Here is a 26,258-nt window from a genome sequence, read left to right on the forward strand (position 1 = left end):
ACGACAACCATGGCCTGAGCTCTGGAGAGAGGTAGTGGGGGTGGAGGACTGTTTCTCTTAGCACCCCTAGAATAGGAACTCCTTCTGCCCCTGCCATCAGTGGCACACACTTTCAGAGGGAAAACTTCTTTATATCTCCTTCTATTACACTTCATTGCCACGGTTATGTCAGATGCTCTCTTTAAGAGCTCAGAGAAAGTGTTTATGTTGCTCATATAAAGATACATTTGGGATCCATCTTTCACATTTCTAATACACCCGTACACCAATTGTAGCTTTGGGAGAGTGTCTATACAAAGCAAAACTTGATCTCTGTACCTCTTGACGAACGCTACCAATCCTTCTCCTTGTCTCTGTTTCACTCTCCCCATGTCCATGATGTGCATGGAGGGTTCCTCTTCCAGGAACTTGTTGTAGAACTCCGTCACTAATTACTCCCAGGTGTTGATGCTACTGGCTTTCAACTTGCAATACCACGTGAACGCCCTTCCTGTCAGTGATTTTGAGAACTCCTTGATCTTGAGCTCCTGGTGGTTCCTGAACACCCCGAGATCGTCCAAGAATGACAGGATGTGTTCTTTGGCACTTTCAGTACCATCGAATTTACGAAAGGTAGGTGGTTGGTACCCCTTAGGGTATGGTTTTGCCAAAATATGATGCCCGAATGGTGGACTTATCTCTCAAGTGGGTTCACTTCTTCTCCCTTGCCTTTTAGAATACGTGCCAACTCCCTACGAGTGACTGGGGTGTTCTCGTCTTCCTCCGTGTTCTCCTGATTCGCGAATGAAGGCGGTGGGGGGTTCTATACCTCGTTTGATCCCTAGCCATCATTTCCGTGATCAAATCTTTCATTTTTGTCTGGTTGTCTATCATATAGTTGTTCACATGAGCAGGAATGGTTACATGAGTGCGCATGCCAGCGGTACCTCCAGCATGGGGTGTGAAGAAATTTGCGTAGGCATGAGCTCCTTCTCCTCCCGCACTCAGATTCTGCTGCTCCATGAGTTCTTCTTCTTGGTTGTGCCCGTCCTCGTCTTGAGGTGATCCCAAGCTGAGGTTGAGATCTCGAGGGGTTATTGAGCATCGCTTGGGTGGTCGATTCTGTCCAGGATGAGTATTGCTAGATTCAGCCATCACGTCGAAGTGTTCCTCCCCAGTGAAGTCGCCAAGTGATTCGGGTGATTTTCGTGAAAAATAGATTAATTGAAAAATAATGATTAAGATGAGAGATTCGGGGTAAGTATACTTGTGAGGAAAACACTTCTATTTAATGACAAATAAGCAATACAAGAACTAGTGATGAGAAATAGAGGTGGAGAACAAGTGTTGAGACCTCCACCAATGTCACAAGAGGATGAATGGGCTTTGTTTAAAGTGGACAGGGGTGGTTAATGATTGTCTAGTGTTCTAGTGAAACAGCCAAATGCCCGTTTTTACTCGTGAAGGTGATGAATGGAAATGATCAACAATGAGAGAAATTTTGAGGAGAGGAAAAGATGGGTTTTCTAGCTTCTCAGCTTTAGGAATAAGAAAGGTTTTAGAAGAAGGTGAAGGTAAAGGTAAGGGTGAAGGTGAAGGTGAAGGTGAAGGTTTTTCATAAAAGAAGTTCTGCCTTAAAGAGGTGGTTTGAGGTCCTTTTTATAATGTAAAACCATGATGAAGAGGAAATCTATTGTCCAATGGTTATAGTCTGACATTTGATTTACTCCTTTTGCCCAAAATATTTTTAGGTATTCCCATCACTTTAAGTCTTTTCAACTGTTCAATGGAGGAAGTTGATTCCCACAAGTTAAACTAAAGCTCACTACATGTGACATCAGTGAATGGACATCTAGTTTGGTTTTCTTTCAACTAGATGACGCTCTTTACACTCCAAATCCAATCAATTCACTTCCACCAATTTAGTTCCCACTGAAGAGAAATTCAACTCCTCAAGGTGTTCTTTTGGGTTCCATCCTTTTACCCAATACCTTTAGGAGGAACTTGACTCTTTTTTGACCATGTTCTTAGATCATTATAAAAATTATTTATGTATAAAAAAGGTTTATATTTTTAGTACACAATCAACTGTCAACCCGACATATCTCCATGGAGATGTTGCCTTTCGGTCACGAATAAATGGGAACCTCTGGAATATCGTACCCGGCACACAGTCCAGGATATAGTGTCTGCACACTCTTGTGATTCGAAAGGATGCGAGCGGAATACTCTTTCACAGACCTCACATCTCAACGTAAGCAAAATTAACCACAGACCTACTGAAATTTTTAATATTTTAAAATTATCTTAATGTTATACTACAATCTATTAACAAATTACAAATACTAGAATAACAATATTAAAATATTAAAAACTTAAATAAATTAATTTAAACGTGAATAATAAAAGAAATCTATTTGCAGCGAATGTCCAATACCTTGTCCGTTCGGAGATTAGGCCGCTAGAATTTCAATAACTGGTAATGTTAAAAATTATATATATACTTACATGAATTTATATGTAAGTCAAAACAATGCTTCTTCTCACCTGTTTCGTGTCATGGACCGAACATACATCCCAAGAAGTCAAGAACTTCTAGCATTCAACAAGATTATTAACTATTAAGAGTGGGTTTGGGAAGTAGTAAAAAGCATTTCTTTTTTTGAATTATGAAAAATTATATGATGTACATTTAGTACTATTTTTGAAAAATATTTTTAATTTTTAAAAAATTAATTGAAAGTTTTTAAGAAAATAAAAAAATTATGACTTTTTTTTTAAATTATTTTATCATTTTTATTATAAAAAAATGACTTTAAAATAAAAAAGACTATTGTACTACTTTTATTTTTTACTCTGTAAAAAATATTTTTTATTTCTGTTGAAAATATTAACACTCCATCACTATTTTCATGTAATATTTTATCCGCTAAAAGTATCGACTCTTTACTACTATTTTCACACAATGATTTAATTATGTAAAATTAACATTTAATATTAAAAAATATTTATTATCATCGTTATTTTAATATCCATTCTCTTTGTTATAAAAAATTATATTAATTTTTTGAGTCATTTATCCAAACAGTACAACTTTAAAATAAATATTTCTATAACTAAAAATTCAAATACAAAATAATTTATTTATAAATTATTATTAATAAAAGTATTTATATTTTTTTAAAAATTTATTTAAAAAATTTATCCAAAATTAAATAGGCCTAAAAGTAAAACCATGTTATATATATTCATTAAAAATTTCAAACGATTAATCCGTTTTAGAATCTATATTTGTTTATATTGAGTAGCACTTTCCATGACTAAGCAAATACAAGGATTATTGGTAACTAGTTAATTCTTTAATCCATATCTAAAACTATTTGAGCCCATGCGCATGCCTATTTTCTTTATTATATATATAGCACGTCATCCACATTGCTTTCCCACGGTTTAGTGTTATTAGTCACCGATTTTATCAACACTGCCGTCATCATTTTGGATAAGCAACACTACTCACAAACCAGCAACAATATTCAATTCAACTATATTTCATTTTTTTGAAAAAAAAAAAAAAGACTTCGTTTCATGATAAATATCTATATATTCCGTCTTAAAACATATTTAGTACATGCTCCAAAATGTTTAAAAAGTATATTTAAAAAATATAATTACAAAAAGTTCTTAAAAATACGCATCAATCAAATATGTTTTAAAATCGTGTAAGTTTTTCTCTTAATTATTTCAGCTTATTCAATTATTGACTTATAGTTGGGGACTCGCTAACCGTATTGTCCTTGGTCAAAATAAATTAAATCATTGTAATAATGTGCACGAATGATGTAAAGGAAGTTGGTGGCTTAGCCATAAAACGGATGAGATAAGCATTTGGGTTTGAACATTGAAATTATCATAATCAAGAAAGCTAATTTATTTGTTTAATTTTAGAAAGCCACTAAGCAGCTTGTCCATATATATATATATAAAATAATAAAGTCCATGTGAGCTAATCAGATTTGATACCATTGAGAATCCATTATGTGATGATGATGTAATATAAATTTTGTTTTCTACAAAGAATCTTCATGATTGTTCTAATTGGTGACGCTTCATCGCCATGTCTAACAATAATCCAATTTCTTTTTTTTTTCTTTTTAATAATAAAATTAACTGTTAACTACCACTATGATCAAAGAATTGGTTCACAAATATAGTAGGGTTTATGGTGCTATTCTGTTTCACTAGGTTGTTCTTCCCTGAATCCACATCATAATAAGGATTGTTATGATTATTTTTGTTAGGGATTTCAAGGATCTGAGGTTGTTTCATAAAAGGGTCCATAATCATGTTGCCAACATTGGCACTGTTTAGTTGAAAATCAAAGGTTGAGTTATATGATCCATCAGAGAGTATTTGTGATATTGGGCCCAAGTAGTCCATTTCCAAAAGATGTGTAAGGGAACATGTCCTTGGGAATTTCATCATCATTTCTTGCTCATCATCATTATTATCATTCCCATCATTTGATGATGATGTTAGATGATGATTGATTTGGGGCATTGTTGGGAATTCCTCTTTAGGCTCCAACATTGATTTTGCTATGCTCCTCTTCTTGTAGATCCTGCATAACACCCAGTCATCTAGCTGATGATGACACATCCCAAAAATCACAAAAAAGCGTAAGCTTCCACTTAATCCAACACATCAAAATATCAGACAAATACAAAATATTGAGAATAATATACAAATTTGACTGCAGGATAAAACATTATCAATAGATAGACAAGATGTTTTAGTTTTAGAATTTTCTTTTGTCTGTTTATCCAAAATATAGAAAAACAATATTTAAATGTCTATTATTAGTCATGAATTATTATATATACAAACCAAAAGTGAATAAAAGTGAATGAATAATCAACCCAAATTTAAGAGACAATATTTCTATCTTTGTATAATTACTCTAAAATATGATGACTAATTTTTATTTTCTGTTTTGGTGTGAAAAAGATGATGAGTTAAAGAGCGAAAAGGGGTTACCCTCATGGATCCAATTTGTTTAGTGGGTTGCCTTCTTGATCCAACCAATCTATACTCATGCATGATCCAATCAGTCTTGATACCCTTTGGGGGCCTACCCTTGTAAAAGACCAAAGCTTTCTTGACCCCAACATGCTTAGACCCACTATAGATTGCTTTGTCCGTACCAGTGGCCTTCCAATACCCTGAAACCGTTGCCCTATTAGGCCTCACCCCATTTGGGTACTTCCTATCCCTTGGGCTAAAGAAGTACCATTCGTTCTCTCCAAAGCTTGTTTTATCTGAAATCACAAGAATTAATTAAAACAACCACAGAGACTAGGCTAATAAATTAAATAATAATGATATGTACCGGGTAATTCCCATGGATCAAACTTATAGATATCAACTTCAGGGATGACGGAAGCAGGGCAAGGCTTTGAAGTGGCTTGGTTACAAAGGTAGTGAACGATTAGTTCTTCATCAGTTGGGTGAAACCGAAACCCAGGAGGGAGTTCAGAATTTGAGCTTCTTCTACTACCCTCCATTAATTAAATTGGTTATTATTTTTGGGACTATAGTGGGGACACAACAAGAGAAAGAGGATGGGGATGAATTGAAGATAAGGGTTGAAGAGAAATCAAGGTGTTTGAAATGTTTGCAATGAGATGAATGCCCCTTTTATCTTTGAGGTTTCTTGTCGTTTCTGATTTAGGTGCATGGATTTCATTGGTTCGTGCTACGACTTTTTCTATGCGCGTCACCTTATGCCTTCTTATTTATGCATGCTCCAATTATTTAAAATCATATATATCTTTATCTTCATATCAAAATAAGATATATTTAATTTGTATTTTAAAATAAAGAATACGGATCATCCAAACTTATTATCTTTTATTATTAATATTTAAAATATAGAATAAAATATATTATTAAATTACTAAAAAAAAATTAAATTAAAAAAATTAAATTAATAATTAAATAATAATAAATTTTTATAATTTGTTAATATTTTTTAAATATTAAATAATTATTTATTTTAATTTTTAATTATATTATAAATAAAAAATAATTATAAATATTTTTAGTGTATAAATTAAATGTATTTTAAAGATATGAAAATATTTTTTTATATATTTATATTGATTTAATTATGTTAAATATATATTAAAATTAATTATAAAATTAATTATTAATATAAAATATATATTAAAATATAAATATATATATTAAAAATAAATTAAATTATATATATTTTTATACAAATATATTAGTAATTGATTTTGGTGTACGAATACATAATATTTTTGTTTTTTGGGTACTATTCTTTGAACTTTGAACTAACTCTGATGTTCCGCGTGTTTATCCACATTATTGGGTCGCATTCAAGTCACCCATAGAATATTATTGGCATATTGCATGTCTTCATGTATAGTAGATAAACAAAGTGGAATGAATTTAGGTATTAGATTTTTCATACGAATAATTTAAATAGAAAATAGTAGAGCATACAATTTGATATTTTAAATAACGATTATATCATTTATAAAGTGTCAAAATAAGGAACATCATCCTTAAAATGAATCATCATTAGGCAATGCAATTCACTTGCAACTAAATTAAAACAAATGATTGAAGAGTAGCAATTTTCCTTTCACCTTATTATTCTAAAGTTCTTTGAAGGATCTAATTTCTTTTATTTTTTTTCTTCTTATCACCTTTAAAATAACTATTCCATCTATCGTTTTTTAATGTATTACCGGATTCATTTTAGAAAGGGTTTTTAAATAATTACAATAATTATATAAAAAGGAAGAAAACAGTGAAGCTATAATAATTACCGGAGGTGGAAATACTCCATCAATAAGAAATTAAGGAGATTGACTAATCACTGGTACATTATTATTATTATTATTTACTACGAGGATTGATTGGACAAAAGATAGTATTAATTGAAATAATGATTGCAAAATGGTTTAAGTGAAATTTTGATATAAAGGGCATTAGTTATATTCATTTAATAACTGGTATTATAAGAATGTTAATGCGTGCACTACTTATAATTTATTGGCTAAAATTTCTTAAATAAGGGTTGGCCACCAATACTTTTCCATTTCGAAATTACCTTTAATAGAAAATTCTATGAAAAATAAAATGATGAAAATGAGGAATAATATGAAAAATCACACAAAAAATAAATGATCTGATTAACCTTAAAATTGATATTTTCACTGTTTCTTAATTCATGTTTAAAATTACACAAAAAATGTTAAAAAGTAATTATAATAATAAATAAAAAATAGAATGATAGATATATAATTATTTATGTTACCTCCTCTTATCAGCTTAAATTTTTTGGATGAGTGATTTTATAACATGGTATCATTAAACAAACCCAAAAAAAATAGAAACTCACCTAAAAAAAAGTGTTAGAGATATAATTATTTATATTATCTTTTTCTATCAGTTTAAACTTTTAGAATAAGTTTTTCTATCAAAATATATTTCATTATCATACAGTCATCGATCAAGTTTCTTGAAATCTTAGATCTATGGATATTATTATTATGGAAAATGTTTATTAACAAAAAATAACTAGCAAAAAATAATCAGAATTCGTTTTATTTAATATGTATTAATTATTGTAATAATTAATAAATAAATACTAAAAAAGATAAATTCTGACTATTTTTTTTATTTTTCTAGCATTATTACCGTATTATTTTTGTACCATTAATTGGTACATATGCCACAATATTAATCGCCAAGGAAAAGGAGGATTTGGAAAATCATCAAAGCTTCCTTTTAGTATTACTAATTATAAAAGAGGAGTGCTAGGTAGTCAAAAATTAATTACAATATAAAAATGTCATATAAAAATTTTCATTCTCTTGATAAGTAAGTGATATATACTTTTTTATTACTTATTCTCTTTATTACCTACTATTTTTCTGCGTGCTTAGAGCATTAATGTTCTTTCTAAAATTAATTTCAGTTTCTTCCAAATTAAATTCCTAAAATTCCTCACTCACATTATTACCCATTAAAATGCAATTTTTCTACAGAAATTATGGAGGTTAAATTTAAAAATTTTAACAACTTCTACTGTACAACTCATATTTTACATATAAACTATTAGAAAATAAAAAATAAAAGATAAGATATAAAAAATTAAAAAATAAATTTTTAAAAATAATTATTAACTTGTTATATTAAAATCAATAAATAAGCATACATATACATATGAATATTAAATAAAAAATATTAAAATAATAAAATCATAACCTATTAATGCACATATGAGATAATTTGAAAAATACAATAAGACACATAGTTTAAAATTTGGTAATATTAATTATAAAAATTTATTAATTATAGACATCATATGTATGAAATTATCGATGTTATGCATATGAATTTATGGATGTTATGAGTAAATTTATCAATTGAATAAATTAATTTAAAAATTTGACATTTTTTCAAATTCAATGATGAAAAAATTTAAAAACATCTGTGTTAATTTGATAGTTACTTATACAATAACTAAAAAATAATATGTGTACGTATGAATGCAATATCTAATAAACATGAATTTAAATTTTAGATGTTAGTTGTATGTAATTATAGATATTATATATATGAGCTTATGAGTGCTATGTGTATGAACTTAGTTAGTACAATATAATTATAGATGCACATAAACAAAAAATTAAATCAGTTTATTACCATACCTCATCAAAGCTAGTGTAGTCTTTCATATTTTTGAAAATTGATTGACGGACAATAATCTCATCGGGTGAGTTTGTCTGTTATTCAAATTATTTTCAACTCCTTGTAAATTTTTTTGTCCTATTCCAATTGTGCTTGTAATTAAAATAGAGTTATGATTTCAAGCTGGAGAGAATAAACAATTTTCATGATCCAAATTAACAATGAAAAACCTATTAAACCAAGCTTTCACATTTGTCAATGTTTGCCATAATAATAAATAAATTAGAGGAAATAAAAATTAATTGTTACCTTTTTTAATTGTCAACGTTTGCCATAATAATTAATATTATTACCATTTTTAATTGTAACATTCAAATTATAAAAGAAAATATTAAATAATGATTATAAGAATGTGTAATAGTTAAAAATATGATATTATAATTAATATCATTAATAAGTGAGACTGATAAGAATATAATAAATAGATTGATAAGAGAATGAGATAGAAAATTAAAATATTATTAAGTTATATAAATAAAATAAATTATAAAAAATTTTAACTAATTATAGTTAAAAATTTTTTGTTACCAAATTTTTTCCTTATAAAAAACATTCCACTTGCATATTTAATTTAGCGTCTAACTTGGAAGCATGTGATTAGATTAGAAGTGTTTCTTATTTTGTTAATTAATTGGTTATTAACTTATTAACTTATCATAGGAGACTTCAAATATTTCGGAGAAATAAAGAGCATATGATAATAATTTTTAATTCCAATTTATTTGTTGGAAGAAAAAATAACTTTAAATATTCCATTTCCTAAGAAAATTGTAAAATAAAAAAAAATATTCCTCACAACTTTATAATTTTTTCTTTAAGAAAAATAAACGAATGAATTTTTAGCAAATCATCAATAATGACGCCACTCCTTTGCAGAAAAAAAAAAAAAAAGAATAAAAGCTAATGGGGTTGGGAACGTGCCTTCTACGTGTTCACCACACTATATAGGATAGAAAACAAAATAAAATAAAAGAAACAAAAACCATCAATAATTTGGATCACTCAATAGTCAACACCTTTGGTTCTCTCGGCTGGTTTGGCTATAACGAAGGTGGGAAAAGAAAATAAAGTAACGCCCTCTTTTGAAGCTTTCTATTTTCATCATTATTATTAAAATGTTTTTGATCATGTTTGAAACAATCAAAGAACAAAAGACATGATTATAGTGTTACGTTTTAATTTTTAATCTAGTTTAGAGTTCCATAATTATTGAAGTACAAAGTCCTATGATTGTTTAGGGAGTTGTTTTCTTTCTTTTTAAAGAATCGATTAGTTGGTATGGTATTTGTCCAATGATTGATTTGTTTTTTACTTTTAGTTTTTTCTTCATTCGCAATATTTTATTTGATAATTCAGAATACAGAGATCAGATACCATAAATCAAGAAAAGAATTCAGAAAAATGCTAGGTAAGTCATAAATATTAGAAACTCATCAGACATACTAATTTCTTCTTTTTTTTTAATCCAGTTATCAAAATAATTAATAATATAGAGAAAACAAACTGATACTATTTTATTAACAAAATAATGATTATAGAACAAATAAATGGCAAACGTGACAAAACTACATGGTCAGAATTTTTTTTAATAGAAAAAGCAAACCAAACTATTCTTGAAAGAAATGAGTATCTTTCCTTAATACTCAATCAAGAACAAAAATATCTTACTTATATATCAAAATAGGGAACAAAAAAATCTTTAAAAAATCAACATATGTTTCAATTATATGAATAATAATTATGTAAAGCATTTTTTTGTTAAGATCAAAGAAGAGAGAAATGAGTCATACATATATATGTCATGAGCCACGTCCTCAATGTCTACAATTTTAATTTGGACAAGAAATATTTTTGTGATATGAAATCTTTTTTTTTTCTAAAAATAAAAAATTGATCAAATAATAAAGTAAAAGATTAATTATTATTAAATTTGCAATTTTTATTATGTCTGAAGTTTTTCCATTTTATAATTTAAAGTAAATACATATTTACAATCTCATTTTACCATTTTCTTTATTTTAGAAGATTTAAATCTTAGGATATATATCGCTTCTCGTTAATAAAAACCTCCATAGGTTACGTATTTCGTTCATTTTATTAATATGCAGTCCTATCTTGTGATTCCTAAACAATTTATGCTTTTTAGGGTTAGACTGCGCTATATGTTTGAATAGAAAACAATCATTGAAGAGAAAAAGTCAACATTTTGCATTTTGATTTTGAATATTTCATTTTTAGACATTACTATTAAACAATAATAACTAGGTAACTAGAACAACAAAACTGCTTCCATGATATACGGAAATGTGTCCGGTAATACTTTTGCACTCGGTTTTAGTTTAATTCAGGGTAAATATGTTTTTTTTTTTTTTGGTGACTCGGGTAAATATGTTTTTGGTTCCTAATTATCTGTCTAAAGAATAAAATATTTTTAATAATTCAAAATTTTTTTTTATCAATTTTTAGCTATTTTTAAATAATTAGTCTAAATGATTTTTGTTCATAGTCTAAACGATTTTTGACATATTAATAGGTCACTATTTTATATGAGTTACTTCAATTAATTATTTGAATAATTAGGTTATAATTAAAGATTTTTTGAATTATAAAAAGATGGTTTATTTTTGAGACAAATAGTCAATGATCCGAAACTACATTCACTCTTTAATTTAAAATAAAAGGATAAAAAAATCAATATCAAATTTATTTTATATATATAATTAGTGAGGCTAACCCTAATTCCTCATGCAGTGGTCAGGAGAGGTAACCATCAACGGCACTTACCAAAATGACGCGTGTCTTTTCTATAAAGGGTAGGTTGGGTTAGAACTTGGAACTAAAGGGATAAGCACTACCTTATAAAAAGAAACAAAATATATAATAAATTAATAACACTCCAAAAGAATGGTGCTTTCTTGTGTTTATATGGTTCCTAAACTGGACAAGTCATCACCTGCACCTAATTGGAAATCGTATCTAATTATTATCATCTTCACTCTCACAAAGAGGTAATGTGGCGAAATCATTTTACTTCATTAATTAATTAATTAAAAAGGTATATTCTCTTTCTATTCTTCTGGACTCATACAAGATACTGATTAAATAACGTTAGGTACGATGCATGTCACTTTTTTTCTTTTACATTTGATTTAATTTAATTCAATTACGAAACTATTAGATTAACTCCAATAAAATATTTTTAAAATAGGTTTAATTACTCTGCAGGTCCTTATAATTTCACCGAATTTTCAATTAGGTTTCTATACTTTTTTTCTTTTTAATTGGGTCTTTATACGTGAAATTTTTTTCAATTAAGTCCTGCCGTGTGTATAACGTTAAAGTTAACAGAATATTCTTAATAAAAAACGAATATTCTTTAAATTTGGTTGGAATGGCTAGCTGAAGAAACATGCATTATTTCAAAATACCCAAATCACCCCTTGCAATTTATCACAAGTAAAAAAAGAAACCCTAACGTTCTCTGTGGAGAACGCGATTAAGTCGTCCTCTGCTTCCCCTCTTTCGGGCCGTCATCCGTCGCTGGGGGGCTTCTGCAAGGAACGCTTGGTGGTTTGCCGTCCGTCGCCACCTTCCTTGTGAACCGGTCTGCTCTACTCTGTTCCGTTCAGAGGTGGTCAGCGCGTTCCCCGTCGCCGTCCGTCGCGGTGAAGCCCATCACCGTCGCTGCGCCGTATCGATCGGAGTCTCGTAGCGCTTGGCCTCCCGTCTCTGCATTGTGCGTCTGCTCCATCTCCCTGCACTCGAACGTTCTCTCTGAAAACAGGTCAGGAAAAAAAACTTCTTTTGTCAGTTTTAAAAGTTGATGTGTATGCTAATTTTATTTTTTTTTATAAAAATGACATTGGTTGAATATCTATTTCTGGGATTGATTTTTGGATTGTTTTGATAATGGTTGATTTAGGGTTTACAATATGGATATCTCTATGCATGAATTTTGTTAAAGGGGGAATTGAAATATAAATTAATTTTGCTAATGATAAATTGTGTTTATTCTTAAATGTTGATTGTTGTGGCTGTGACGATGTTTTTTAAATGGATTATGTTTCTGTTTTTAATACCTGTAGTGATGGGGAACTCAGATTTCACCATAGACATACATTATGGTGGCAAGTTTATGACAAATCTTGAAGTAACACTAATCATTGAAGATGTAAAGCTTCTCATCATGATAAATCTTTTTTGTTACTTCATGCCTTAATATCTGATTTCATATCATGTTATGTGATGCTTTGCGCCCCCAATTTGAGCTAGGATTAGTGGATTACTCATTGATGCCTTTATTGGGTCTGCTATGCAAGCTTCAATTAGTTTTTCTTAACCATGTTTGTTGGTTTTGTGGAGTAGGAAAGAAGCAAAACCTTTGTAGCAATGAGCAATGTGATTGCTCTTTACTTGTGGTGTTTGTTATATTTTCTTATCTTTTGTGTAGTCAGTTAATTGATCAACATAGTTAATGATATTCTAGATATGATGATATTCCAACCTTTCTTCTTCATCTTGGTGTCCCATTTTAATCTCTTGGCTTTTGAGGAAGAATTGATTGACTGAGATTGGGAATAAGGAGAAGCTGAATGTTTTAGGGGTGTTCTATTCGTATTGTGTTGTTTTTTTTTTCAGTTTTTTAGTTGTTTTTAGTTCCTGTCTCTTAAGCTGTGAATTCTTAAGTTGTGTGAATTTGTAGTTCAATTTCAGTTTTGCTTAATTGTTTGCAACTTCTGTTTGTTTCTCAAATTATATTCTAAATTTATATTCTAAATTTTGTTGATGGCTATGATCCATGGATTCTTCAAAATTAAGGATGTATTGTATTGCACTCGTATCTTTCAAAGAGTATTTGAGCCAAGGGAATTGGAGTTCTTGATCCTTATATTAGACAAGGCATATACAAGGAATGAAGTTCTGGATATGGTAATATATGTTTTCCTTGTTTAGTACTACTATCTTAACATATATGCATGCATTCATAGAGAAAATAAACTGATATTTATTTGTTTATTTTTGTCTGATAAACCCTTTCAGGAGAAGTTGATGCTGAACACATTGCACTTTAACATGTCTGTTCCAACAGCATATGTTTTCATTAGAAGGTTCCTAAAGGCAGCACAAGCAGACAGAAAGGTAGCAACATGCTTGATAAAATTCATAGTTAAAAACTCTCATTTCTCTTATTATGATGATGATCATTGATATGATTAAAATTACGAACTTGTTAATTGATACTTACTTACGAGTTTAATGGTTGGTTTCCACCAGAAGGCTGGGTCAGGGAAACTTATAGGGGTGCATCGGAAGTACCGTTCTTCAAAGCACAACTACACTGCAAAATGTGAAGCAGCAAGTTTTCTTCTTGATAACTCATTGTTGTAGCAGCCACATGTATAGCTAGCTATTAACAAAACAGCCACAACTACAAACTTGACTTTTACTTGGGTTGCATATTTGGGGAATCATAGATTTTATTTCTAGGATCATCCTCCTCTGATTATGCTTTTTCTTACTTCTAAATTTACTTTTATTTAGTCCCTTTACTTTTACATTATGTTCCTATGGTGGGAACATAACTTTGTCCAAATCTGTATTTCTTCTTGTTCCATTCAACAAAATAATGGAAATGATTGGTATAGAAATAATTTCATTCATTATGAGAAGTATTTTATTATTGCTCTTTGCCCAACATGTATAATATAATTTTTTTTTTAACAAAATGTGTGTATGGTTTAATCCATGATTACTCTTTAGTTGACAATTCAAACAATTATCTTGAAGATAATCCATAGCATTGATCGGAAACTTGTGTCGAATTCAAGATGCAGCAACTAAACCGAGCAATTGAACCATAAGAATTTGGGCCAATTGTTTTAAGAATGCTCATCAGCTCATGTATCATTTGAACCAAAATATATTACTAGAGAAAAATGTTTTAAGAAACTCATATTTGTACCTAGATTGATTAAGGGTACACAAGCAAAAGAATGATAGTGACAAAATAAAAAAGATTATAGGAATATCTTTTATGTTGTATGTTGTAGAATCATTGAATAGGGATTATAGGAATATCTTTCATTGAATATTTATAGTTTTATCGAATTTTTAATTAGGTCCCTGTACTTTTTTTTTTCTTTTCAATTAAGTCTCTAAGGGTATACAAGTAATTTTACAATTTACTAACAGTTTTTTGTCGTTTAACGTTAACAAGGACTAAATTGAAAAAAAAAATATAGGGATCCAATTGAAAAGAAAAAAAGTATAGGGACCTAATTAAAAATTCGGTAAAACTATAGGGACCTGCAGAGTAATTAAACCTTTAAAATATTATTTTTGATACTTATAAAAAATAATTAATTTGAAATTTATATTAAAATTAATAGATAAAATAAAATTGATTTCATTTTAAAAAAACATATCATTTTAATAAAAAACTAGAAATTTTGTTATTTATATAAATTATCTTGATAGAATAATTAAAAATAATATAAAATTTAAAATAGATTAAAATTAAATATTAAATTCACAAATTTTGTATTTAATTTAAATTATTATTTATGCATATAGTCCTTATTCATACCCTGACCCAAAATATAAAACTAGACCGAATAAGGAAGAAAGATCCACCTAAAAAGGTCGGACACGGTGAAAGAGATTGGATAAGCATTTACAAGTAATTATCTCCCAAAATCTCTTCTACTATCTCTATCTTCCTAAAAGATAAATCCTAACAAACTCTCAAAATAAAGGAAAAAATATCCACAAATAAAGGTGAAAATATTGGCTCCAACAAAGGTGGTTAAGAGCTCTACTATAAATACACTGACACTCCTCAGGTATATTTACGTTCTAATCTACTAAAAACCTGCCTAAAGTCGTTGCTAACTTAAGCATCGGAGTCTTTTGCAGGTACCATCCCCCACCTCCTCACGAGGAACTTGGATGGCAGCACTTCGACATTGGAACAAGTCGGAGGCTGCCCCACAAGGAGTCTGGACCTCACGTCCAGGCCCAAATTAACGTTTCAGGTAACCCTCAGAACATTAGCGCTGTTGTCGGGGACCTAGGATTCAACCCTTGACAATGGTGGACGACCACTATGAAGACGGTCACAAGGCATCTGAATCAGAACCAGAGCCTTACCGTGATGATCTCACACTTGCAATACCTCCACCACAGAAAAGAACGCACGGTCCCATGTAAAAGGGACATCAAGAAATTCCCAACAAAGACGGATTCAATCAGAGGTACACCCACCAGAAGATGAAGAACCTCCACATCCAACAGAGATATTAGGCTTAATCCATGGCCATCGTGGATGACTAGAACATCTTGAGCAAGAAGCTGAATGTCAACGAGAAGCAGAACAGGAACTGCGAAGGGAGGTACAATGACGTAGGGAGCTAAAAGAAAAGCTCTTAAGATTGGAAGCTGATCTCCGAAAATGGAGCAATTGAGTAGATCGGGAGGAAAGCCCTTTAAGGGGGTGAGGATCCGTTCGTGGAAGAGATCATGTGGGCCAAAGTTCCAAGGAAATTCAAAACTCCTGACATGGATCTTTATGACGGAATGACCGACCTGAGGCACAATCTCAGCAACTTCAAAAGTTGGATGTATCTAGCCGACGCCTCTGATGCTAGACGTTCTAAAGCATTTCTAACGACTTTGACCAAAGCTGCGATGAAGTGGTACGACAACTTACTACCCAGGTTGGTGACTTGTTTTGACGACCTGACAAGGAAGTTTCTGACAAGATTCTTAATTCAGAAGGATAAGGTGAAACACGCACCAAGCTTGCTAGGAGTTAAGCAAGAGGCAAGGAAAACGCTCTGAGATTACATGGAAAGATTTAACAAAGCATGCTTGAAAATGCAAAACCTACCTATTGAAGCAATGATAATGGGATTGTTTAACGACCTTAAGGAAGGGTCGTTTTCTTAATCCATATCCAAGCGATATCCGTCTTCCTTGTATGAAGTATAAGAATGGGCAGAGAAGTATATCAACATGGAGGAGAACTCACAACTGAGAGAACCACTTCCGAGATCCAACCTGCCTTATCCATCTCGGAAAAAAGATAAAGAAGCTAAGAAGAAGGAAGAGTACAACCTGGAAAAACCTCGAAGATATCATAACTACACTTCCCTCAGGGTCTCTCTTGTAAATGTTTATAGAGAGATATGTCACACCGAGAAGCTTCCACCTCCTCGTCCAATTAAACACAAAAAGGTAGGAAGCCGGACAAAATATTGTGAGTACCACAAACTCTATGGCCATTCTACCAATGACTATTATAATTTAAAGAATGTCATAGAAAAGTTGGCCAGAGAAGGCCGATTAGACAGGTACTTGGCGGATAGGCCGGACAACCCGAGGAAGAGAAAGAGAGAAAAAGAAGGGGGATGACAAGAACGTCCACCTCAAACTCTCGAGTGACACATACACATGATTAACGGGGGATTTGCTGGAGGAGGAATATCTAAATCATCACGAAAAAGGCATCTTAAAGAAGTGTACCAAGTCGGGGAAGATAACAGATCTCCCGACTTGCCAACAATCTCGTTCACTAAAGAAAATGCTCAAGGGGTAACGTCTGGCCATGATGACCCTGTGGTGATAACTATGATCCTTGCGTATGCAAACTGGTGCACGAAATTGTGATCATCAATGGCGCCATCAACATGGTACGCTCAATTGTAATCTCAACTTTTTATCACAACTTCGCACAACTAACCAGCAAGTGCACTGGGTCGTCCAAGTAATAAACCTTACGCGAGTAAGGGTCGATCCCACGGAGATTGTTGGTATGAAGCAAGCTATGGTCATCTTGTAAATCTCAGTCAGGCGGATATAGAATGGTTATGGAGTTTTCGAATATTAATAATAAAATAGGGATAGAAATACTTATGTAAATCCTTGGTGAGAATTTCAGATAAATGCATGGAGATGCTCTCGTCCCTCTAAACCTCTGCTTTCCTGCTGTCTTCATCCAATCAGTCTTACTCCTTTCTATGGCTGGCTTTATGTAAGGACATCACCGTTGTCAATGGCTACTTTTGATCCTCTCTGGAAAATGGTCCGATGCGCTGTCACTGCATGGCTAATCGTCTGGAGGCATCACCCTTGTCAATGGCTGCATCCCATCCTCTTGTGAAAATGGTCCAAATGCTCTGTCACAGCACGGCTAATCATCTGAGGTTCTCGATCATACTGGAATAGGATTCACCCTCCTTTTGCGTCTGTCACTACGCCCAGCACTCGCGAGTTTGAAGCTCGTCACAGTCATTCAATCCCAGAGTCCTACTCGGAATACCACAGACAAGGTTTAGACTTTTCGGACTCTCATGAATGCCGCCATCAATCTAGCTTATACCACGAAGATTCTGATTAAGAGATCCAAGAGATACTCATTCAATCTAAGGTAGAACGGAAGTGGTTGTCAGGCACGCGTTCATATGGAATGATGATGATTGCACGTTCATCACATTCAGGTTGAAGTGCGAATGAATATCTTAGAAGCGGAATAAGTTGAATTGAATAGAAAAACAGTAGTACTTTGCATTAATCTTTGAGGAACAGCAGAGCTCCACACCTTAATCTATGGAGTGTAGAAACTCTACCGTTTGAAAATACATAAGTGAAAGGTTCAGGCATGGCCGAATGGCCAGCCCCAAACGTGATCAATAGATCAAAATATAATCCAAAGATGTCTAATACAATAGTAAAAAGTCCTATTTATAATAAACTAGCTACTAGGGTTTACAGAAGTAAGTAATTGATGCATAAATCCACTTCCGGGGCCCACTTGGTGTGTGCTTGGGCTGAGCTTGAATTTTACACGTGCAGAGGCTCTTTCTGGAGTTGAACGCCAGGTTGTAACGTATTTCTGGCGTTCAACTCTGGTTTGTGACTTGTTTCTGGCGTTTAACTCCAGACGGCAGCATAGAACTGGTGTTCAACGCCCTTTTACGTCATCTAAACTCGGCCAAAGTATGGACTATTATACATTGATGGAAAGCCCGGGATGTCTACTTTCCAACGCAATTGGAAGCGCGCCATTTTGAGTTCTGTAGCTCCAGAAAATCCACTTTGAGTGCAGGGAGGTCAGAATCCAACAGCATCAGCAGTCCTTCTTCAACCTCTGAATCTGATTTTTGCTCAAGTCCCTCAATTTCAGCCAGAAAATATCTGAAATCATAGAAAAACACACAAACTCATAGTAAAGTCTAGAAATGTGAATTTAACATAAAAACTAATGAAAACATCCCTAAAAGTAACTAGATTCTACTAAAAACATACTAAAAACAATGCCAAAAAGCGTATAAATTATCCGCTCATCTCAACACCAAACTTAAATTGTTGCTTGTCCCCAAGCAACTGAAAATCAAATAGGATAAAAAGAAGAGAATATACTATAAATTCCAAACTATCAATAAAACATAGCTCCAATCAGATGAGCGGGACTTGTAGCTTTTTGCCTCTTGAATAGTTTTGGCATCTCACTTTATCCATTGAAGTTCAGAATGATTGGCTTCTATAGGAACTCAGAGTTCAGATAGTGTTGTTGATTCTCCTAGTTCAGTATGATGATTCTTGAACACAGCTATTTTATGAGTCTTGGTCGTGGCCCTAAGCACTTTGTTTTCCAGTATTACCACCGGATACATAAATGCCACAGACACATAATTGGGTGAACCTTTTCAGATTGTGATTCAGCTTTGCTAAAGTCCCCAATTAGAGGTGTCCAGGGTTCTTAAGCACACTCTTTTTTTTTGCTTTGGACCTTGACTTTAACCGCTCAGTCTCAAGTTTTCACTTGACACCTTCACGCCACAACCACATGGTTAGGGACAACTTGGTTTAGCCGCTTAGACAAGGATTTTATTCCTTTAGGCCCTCCTATCCACTGATGCTCAAAGCCTTGGGATCCTTTTTATTTGCCCTTGCCTTTTGGTTTTAAGGGTTATTGGCTTTTTGCTCTTGCCTCTTGGTTTTAAGAGCTTTTGGCTTTTTCTGCTTGCTTTTTCTTTTTCTTTCTATATATATTTTTTTTGCTATATTTTTCTCTTTTTTTTTCTGCAAGCTTTGTTCTTTGCTGCTTTTTCTTGCTTCAAGAATCATTTTTATGATTTTTCAGATTATCAAATAACATGTCTCATTGTCATCATTCTTTCAAGAGCCAACATATTTAACATTCTTAAACAACAACTTCAAAAGACATATGCGCTGTTCAAGCATTCATTCAGAAAACAAGAAGCATTGTCACCACATCAATGTAATTAAACTAAGTTCAAGGATAAATTCAAAACTCATGTACTTCTTGTTCTTTTGAATTAAAACAGTTTTCATTTAAGAGAGGTGATGGATTCATATTCACTACTTTAAGGCATAGTTACTAAATACTAATGATCATGTAATAAGACACAAACTTAGATAAGCACTTATCATAGAAAACGAAAAACAGAGAATATAAGAACAAGGAATGAGTCCACCTTAGTGATGGTGGCGTTTCCTTCTTGAGGAACCAATGATGTCCTTGAGCTCTTCTATGTCTCTTCCTTGTCTTTGTTGCTCCTCCCTCATTGCTTTTTGATCTTCTCTTATTTCATGAAGGATGATGGAGTGCTCTTGATGTTCCACCCTTAATTGTCCCATGTTGGAACTTAATTCTCCTAGAGAGGTGTTGATTTGCTCCCAATAGTTTTGTGGAGGAAAATGCATTTGAGGCATCTCCCGGATCTCATGGTGATGAGCTTCCTGCGCCTCTTGAGCTCTATGAATGGGCTCTCTTGCTTGCTCCATCCTTTTCTTAGTGATGGGCTTCTCTTCCTCAATGGGAATGTCTCCTTCTATGAAAGCTCCAGCTGAGTAACATAGATGGCAAATAAGATGAGGAAAAGCTAGCCTTGCCATGGGGGAGGACTTTTCGGCTATTTTGTAGAGTTCAAGGGAGATGACTTCATGAACTTCTACTTCCTCTCAAATCATGATGCTATGAATCATGATGGCCCGATCCACAGTAACTTCAGATCGGTTGCTAGTGGGGATGATGGAGCATTGGATGAACTCCAACCATCCTCTAGCCACAGGCTTGAGGTCCAGTCTTCTTAGTTGAACCGGCTTGCCTTTGGAGTCAATCTTCCATTGAGCTCCTTCCACACATATGTCCATGAGGACTTGGTCCAACCTTTGATTAAAGTTGACCCTTCTAGTGTAGGGGCGTGCATCTCCTTGTATCATAGGCAAGTTAAACGCCAACCTCACATTTTCTGGGCTAAAATCTAAGTATTTCCCCCGAACCATGGTGAGATAATTCTTTGGGTCCGGGTTCTTACTTTGATCATGGTTCCTAGTGATCCATGCATTGGCATAGAACTCTAGAACCATTAGGATGCCGACTTGTTGGATGGGTTTTGTTAGAACTTCCCAACCTCTTCTTTGGATTTCATGTCGGATCTCCGGATACTCATTCTTCTTGAGCTTGAAAGGGACCTCAGGGATCACCTTCTTCTTGGCTACAACATCATAGAAGTGGTCTTGATGAGCTTTGGAGATGAATCTTTCCATCTCCCATGACTCGGAGGTGGAAGCTTTTGTCTTCCCTTTCCCTTTTCTAGAGGATTCTCCGGTCTTAGGTGCCATCAATGGTAATGGAAAAACAAAAAGCTTATGCTTTTACCACACCAAACTTAGAATTTTGCTCGCCCTCGAGCAAGAGAAGAAAGAAGAGATGAAGAAGAAGAAGAAATAGAGGAGAGGGAGAGAGATGTGTTTCGGCCAAGAAGGGGAAGAGAGGGTTGTGTTATGTGAAAATGAGGAGGAATGGAGGGCTATATATAGGGAAGGGAGGGGGGGTAAGGTTTCGGCCATATAGGGTGGGAAATTGATTTTGAATTTTGAAGGTAGGTGGTGTTTATGAGGTAGGTTTATGGGGAAGAGTGGATGGATGTGAGTGGTGAAGTGGTGATAGGGAAAAGAGATTGAGGTGATTGGTGAAGAGTTTTGGGGAAGAGTGTTTATGGGATTGTGTGAAAGAGGGGTGAGAAGAAGTAAGTGGAGGTAGGTGGGGATCCTGTGGGGTCCACAGATCCTGAGGTGTTCAAGGATTTACAACCTTGCACCCAATTAGGCATGCAAAATGCCCTTGCACACAACTCTGGGCGTTCAGCGCCAGATTGGTGCTTGTTCTGGGTGTTGAACGCCCATTTGTTGCCCATTTCTGGCGTTGAACGCCAGAACCATGCTTGTTCTGGGCGTTCAGCGCCAGCTCTTCTCCAGGGTGCAATTCTGGCGTTCAAACACCCAGATGCTGCCCATTTTGGGCGTTCAGCGCCAGAACCATGCTCTGTTCTGGCGTTGAACGCCAGCCAGATGCATCTTACTGGCGTTTAAACGCCAGTAAGGTCTTCCTCCAGGGTGTGATTTTTCTTATGCTGTTTTTGATTCCGTTTTCAATTTTTTTATTTATTTTGTGACTCCACATGATCATGAACCTAATAAAACATGAAAAACAATAAAAATAGAAATTAGATAAAAATTGGGTTGCCTCCCAACAAGCGCTTCTTTAATGTCAATAGCTTGACAGTGGGCTCTCATGGAGCCTCACAGATGTTCAGAGCATTGTTGAGACTCTCCAACACCAAACTTAGAGTTTGGATATGGGAGTTCAACACCAAACTTAGAGTTTGGTTGTGGCCTCCCAACACCAAACTTAGAGTTTGACTGTGGGGGCTCTGGTTAACTCTGCAATGAGAGAAGCTTATTATGCTTCCTCTCCATGGGTACAGAGAGAGATCCTTGAGTTTTAAACACAAGGTTGTCCTCATTTAATTGAAGGATCAATTCTCCTCTGTCCACATCAATCACAGCTCTTGCTGTGGCTAGGAAGGGTCTTCCAAGGATGATGAATTCATCCTCATCCTTCCCAGTATCTAGGATTATGAAATCAGCAGGGATGTAAAGGTCTTCAACCTTTACTAACACGTCCTCTACTTGTCCATAAGCCTGTTTTCTCGAATTGTCTGCCATCTCTAATGAGATTTTAGTGGCTTGCACCCTATAGATTCCCAGTTTCTCTATTACAGAGAGGGGGCATGAGGTTTATCCCTGAACCAAGGTCACACAGAGCCTTTTCAAAGGTCATGGTGCCTATGGTACAAGGTATTAAGAACTTTCCAGGATCCTGTTTCTTCTGAGGCAATCTCAGTTGATCCAGATCTCTTAGTTCATTGGTGAACAAGGGAGGTTCATCTTCCCAAGTCTCAATACCAAATAATTTGGTATTCAGCTTCATGATTGCACCAAGAAACTTGGCAGCTTGCTCTTCAGTAACATCCTCATTCTCTTCAGAAGAGGAATACTCATCAGAGCTCATGAATGGCATAAGGAGGTTTAATGGAATCTCTATGGTCTCTAGATGAGTCTCAGATTCCTTTGGTTCCTCAAAGGGAAGCTCCTTATTGATCACTGGATGTCCCATTACTCACAGGATTCCTTTCAGAAGTGTACATGAACTGGTTATTAGCAACCATGTCAATGAGTTCTTGAGCTTCTACAGGCGTTTTCTTTAGGTGAATGGATCCACCTGCAGAAGTACCTAATGACATCTTAGCTAATTCAGACAGACCATCATAGAATATATCCAGGATGGTCCATTCTGAAAGCATGTCAGAAGGACACTTTTTGGTCAGTCCTTTGTATCTCTCCCAAGCTTCATAGAGGGATTCACCTTCTTTCTATCTGAAGGTCTGAACATCCACTCTAAGCTTACTCAGCTTTTGAGGAGGAAAGAACTTGGCTAAGAAAGCCTTGACCAGCTTATCCCAAGAGTTCAGGCTATCCTTAGGTTGAGAGTCCAACCATATTCTAGCTCTGTCTCTCACAGCAAAAGAGAAAAGCATGAGCCTGTAGACTTCAGGATCTACTCCATTAGTCTTAACAGTATCACATATCTGCAAGAATTCAGTTAAGAACTGAAAATGATCTTCAGATGGAAGTCCATGAAACTTGCAGTTCGGCTGCATCAGAGAAACTAATTGAGGTTTAAGCTCAAAATTGTTTGCTCTAATGGCAGGAATGGAGATGCTTCTTCCATGTAAATTGGAATTAGGTGCAGTAAAGTCACCAAGCATTCTCCTTGCATTATTATTATTTTCGGCTGCCATCTCCTCTTCCTGTTCGAAAATTTCTGAAAGGTGCTTGCTGGATTGTTGTATTTTAGCTTCTCTTAGTTTCCTCTTCAGAGTCCTTTCAGGTTCTGGATCTGCTTCAACAAGAATATTCTTGTCCTTGCTCCTGCTCATATGAAGGAGAAGGGAACAGAAAAATAATAATAGGGATCCTTTTTACCACAGGTATAGAGGTTCCCCTATGTGAGTAGAAGAAGAAAAGAATAGAAGGAGATGAGAGAGAAGGAGAATTTTCGAAAATTATTTTTGAAAAAGAGTTAGTGATTTTCGAAAATAGTTTTTGAAAAAGGTTAGTAATTTTTTGAAAATTAATATAAAAAATTAAAATAATTAGTCAATAAAAAAGAAATTTTGAAAAAGAGGGAAGATATTTTCGAAAATTAGAGAGAGAGAGAGTTAGTTAGGTAGTTTTGAAAAAGATAAGAAACAAACAAAAAGTTAGTTAGTTAGTTGAAACAAATTTTGAAAAGATAAGGAGTTAGGAAGTTAGAAAAGATATTTTGAAATCAAGTTTTTGAAAAAGATATGATAAGAAGATATTTTTGAAAAGATATGATTGAAATTAGTTTTGAAAAAGGTTTGATTTTTAAAATCACAATTAATGATTTGATTCACAAGAAATCACAAGATATGATTTTAGAACTTAAAGTTTGAATCTTTCTTAACAAGTAAGTAACAAACTTGAAATTTTTGAATCAAAACATTAATTGATGATGTTATTTTCGAAAATTATGTGATAAAGATAAGAAAAAGATTTTTTGAAAAATATTTTAAAATTTTCGAAAATAACTAAGAAAAATGAAAAAGATTTGATATTTGAAAAAGATTTTGAAAAAGATGAGATTTTTAAATTGAAAATTTGATTTGACTCATAAAAATAACTAGATTTTAAAATTTTTTGAAAAAGTCAACTCAAATTTTCGAATTTGATGAGAGAAAAAGGGAAAGATATTTTTTTTGATATTTGAATTTTTAATGATGAGAGGGAAAAACATGAAAAAGACTCAATGCATGAAAATTTTGGATCAAAACAATGAATGCATGCAAGAATGCTATGAATGTCAAGATGAACACCAAGAACACTTTGAATGTCAAGATGAACATCAAGAACTTACTTTTGAAAATTTTTATATGCAAAGAAAACATGCAAGACACCAAACTTAGAAATCTTTCATGTTTAGACTCTATGGATGCAAAAATGCACATGAAAAACAAGAAAAGACACAAAACATGAAAACATCAAGATCAAACAAGAAGACTTACCAAGAACAACTTGAAGATCATGAAGAACACTATGAATGCATGAATTTTTGAAAAATGCAAGATGAATATGCAATTGACACCAAACTTTAAATCTGACTCAAGACTCAAACAAGAAACATGAACTATTTTTGATTTTTATGATTTTTTGATTTTTTTTTGTATTTTTATTTTATATTTTTCGAAAATCATTTGAAAAATAAAAATAAGGATTCCAAAATTTTTAATATGAATTCCAGGAATCTTACAATCTTAATCTAAAGCTCCAATCTGAGGGTTAGACATGGCTTAATAGCCAGTCAAGCTTTAGCATGAATATGGGAGTAATTCATTCAATTTTAAGCCAAAACCTCAGTCCAAAAGAATTTAGACATAGTTTTATAGCCAGCATGCTTCAACATGCTTCATGAAACTCTAGAATTCATTCTTAAAAATTCTGAAGAAAAATATATTTTTGAAAACATTTTTATTTTAAAATTTTTTTTCGAAAACAAAGGAGAAATTTTTGAAAGATTTTTGAAAAATTTTTTGAAAATAAAACAAAAAGAAAATTACCTAATCTGAGCAACAAGATGAACCGTCAGTTGTCCAAACTCGAACATTCCCCGGCAACGGCGCCAAAAACTTGGTGCACGAAATTGTGATCATCAATGGCGCCATCAACATGGTACGCTCAATTGTAATCTCAACTTTTTATCACAACTTCGCACAACTAACCAGCAAGTGCACTGGGTCGTCCAAGTAATAAACCTTACGCGAGTAAGGGTCGATCCCACGGAGATTGTTGGTATGAAGCAAGCTATGGTCATCTTGTAAATCTCAGTCAGGCGGATATAGAATGGTTATGGAGTTTTCGAATATTAATAATAAAATAGGGATAGAAATACTTATGTAAATCCTTGGTGAGAATTTCAGATAAATGCATGGAGATGCTCTCGTCCCTCTAAACCTCTGCTTTCCTGCTGTCTTCATCCAATCAGTCTTACTCCTTTCTATGGCTGGCTTTATGTAAGGACATCACCGTTGTCAATGGCTACTTTT

At 33.3% G+C, this 26,258-nt stretch overlaps 1 protein-coding gene and 1 non-coding gene across 2 annotated transcripts; one reads left to right on the plus strand and one right to left on the minus strand.

Annotated features, from left to right (window-relative positions):
* Positions 1–3,991: 3,991 nt before the first annotated feature.
* On the minus strand, positions 3,992–5,655 carry LOC107643594 (NAC domain-containing protein 2). The gene is made up of 3 exons (XM_016347283.3): positions 5,366–5,655; positions 5,014–5,294; positions 3,992–4,620 (listed from the first exon to the last, which is right to left on the minus strand). Exons 1-3 carry the CDS (start codon positions 5,538–5,540, stop codon positions 4,150–4,152), a joined length of 927 nt encoding a protein of 308 aa, XP_016202769.1. The 5' UTR covers positions 5,541–5,655; the 3' UTR covers positions 3,992–4,149.
* A 17,774-nt stretch (positions 5,656–23,429) lies between these two features.
* Positions 23,430–23,537, plus strand: LOC148564629 (small nucleolar RNA R71). Its single transcript, XR_015883993.1, has one exon. It is a non-coding gene; the product is annotated as a small nucleolar RNA R71 (small nucleolar RNA).
* The last annotated feature ends 2,721 nt before the right edge of the window (positions 23,538–26,258 follow it).

Source organism: Arachis ipaensis, chromosome B5, assembly GCF_059453495.1.
Source record: "Arachis ipaensis isolate K30076 ecotype BB chromosome B5, ASM5945349v1, whole genome shotgun sequence".
NCBI lineage: Eukaryota > Viridiplantae > Streptophyta > Magnoliopsida > Fabales > Fabaceae > Arachis > Arachis ipaensis.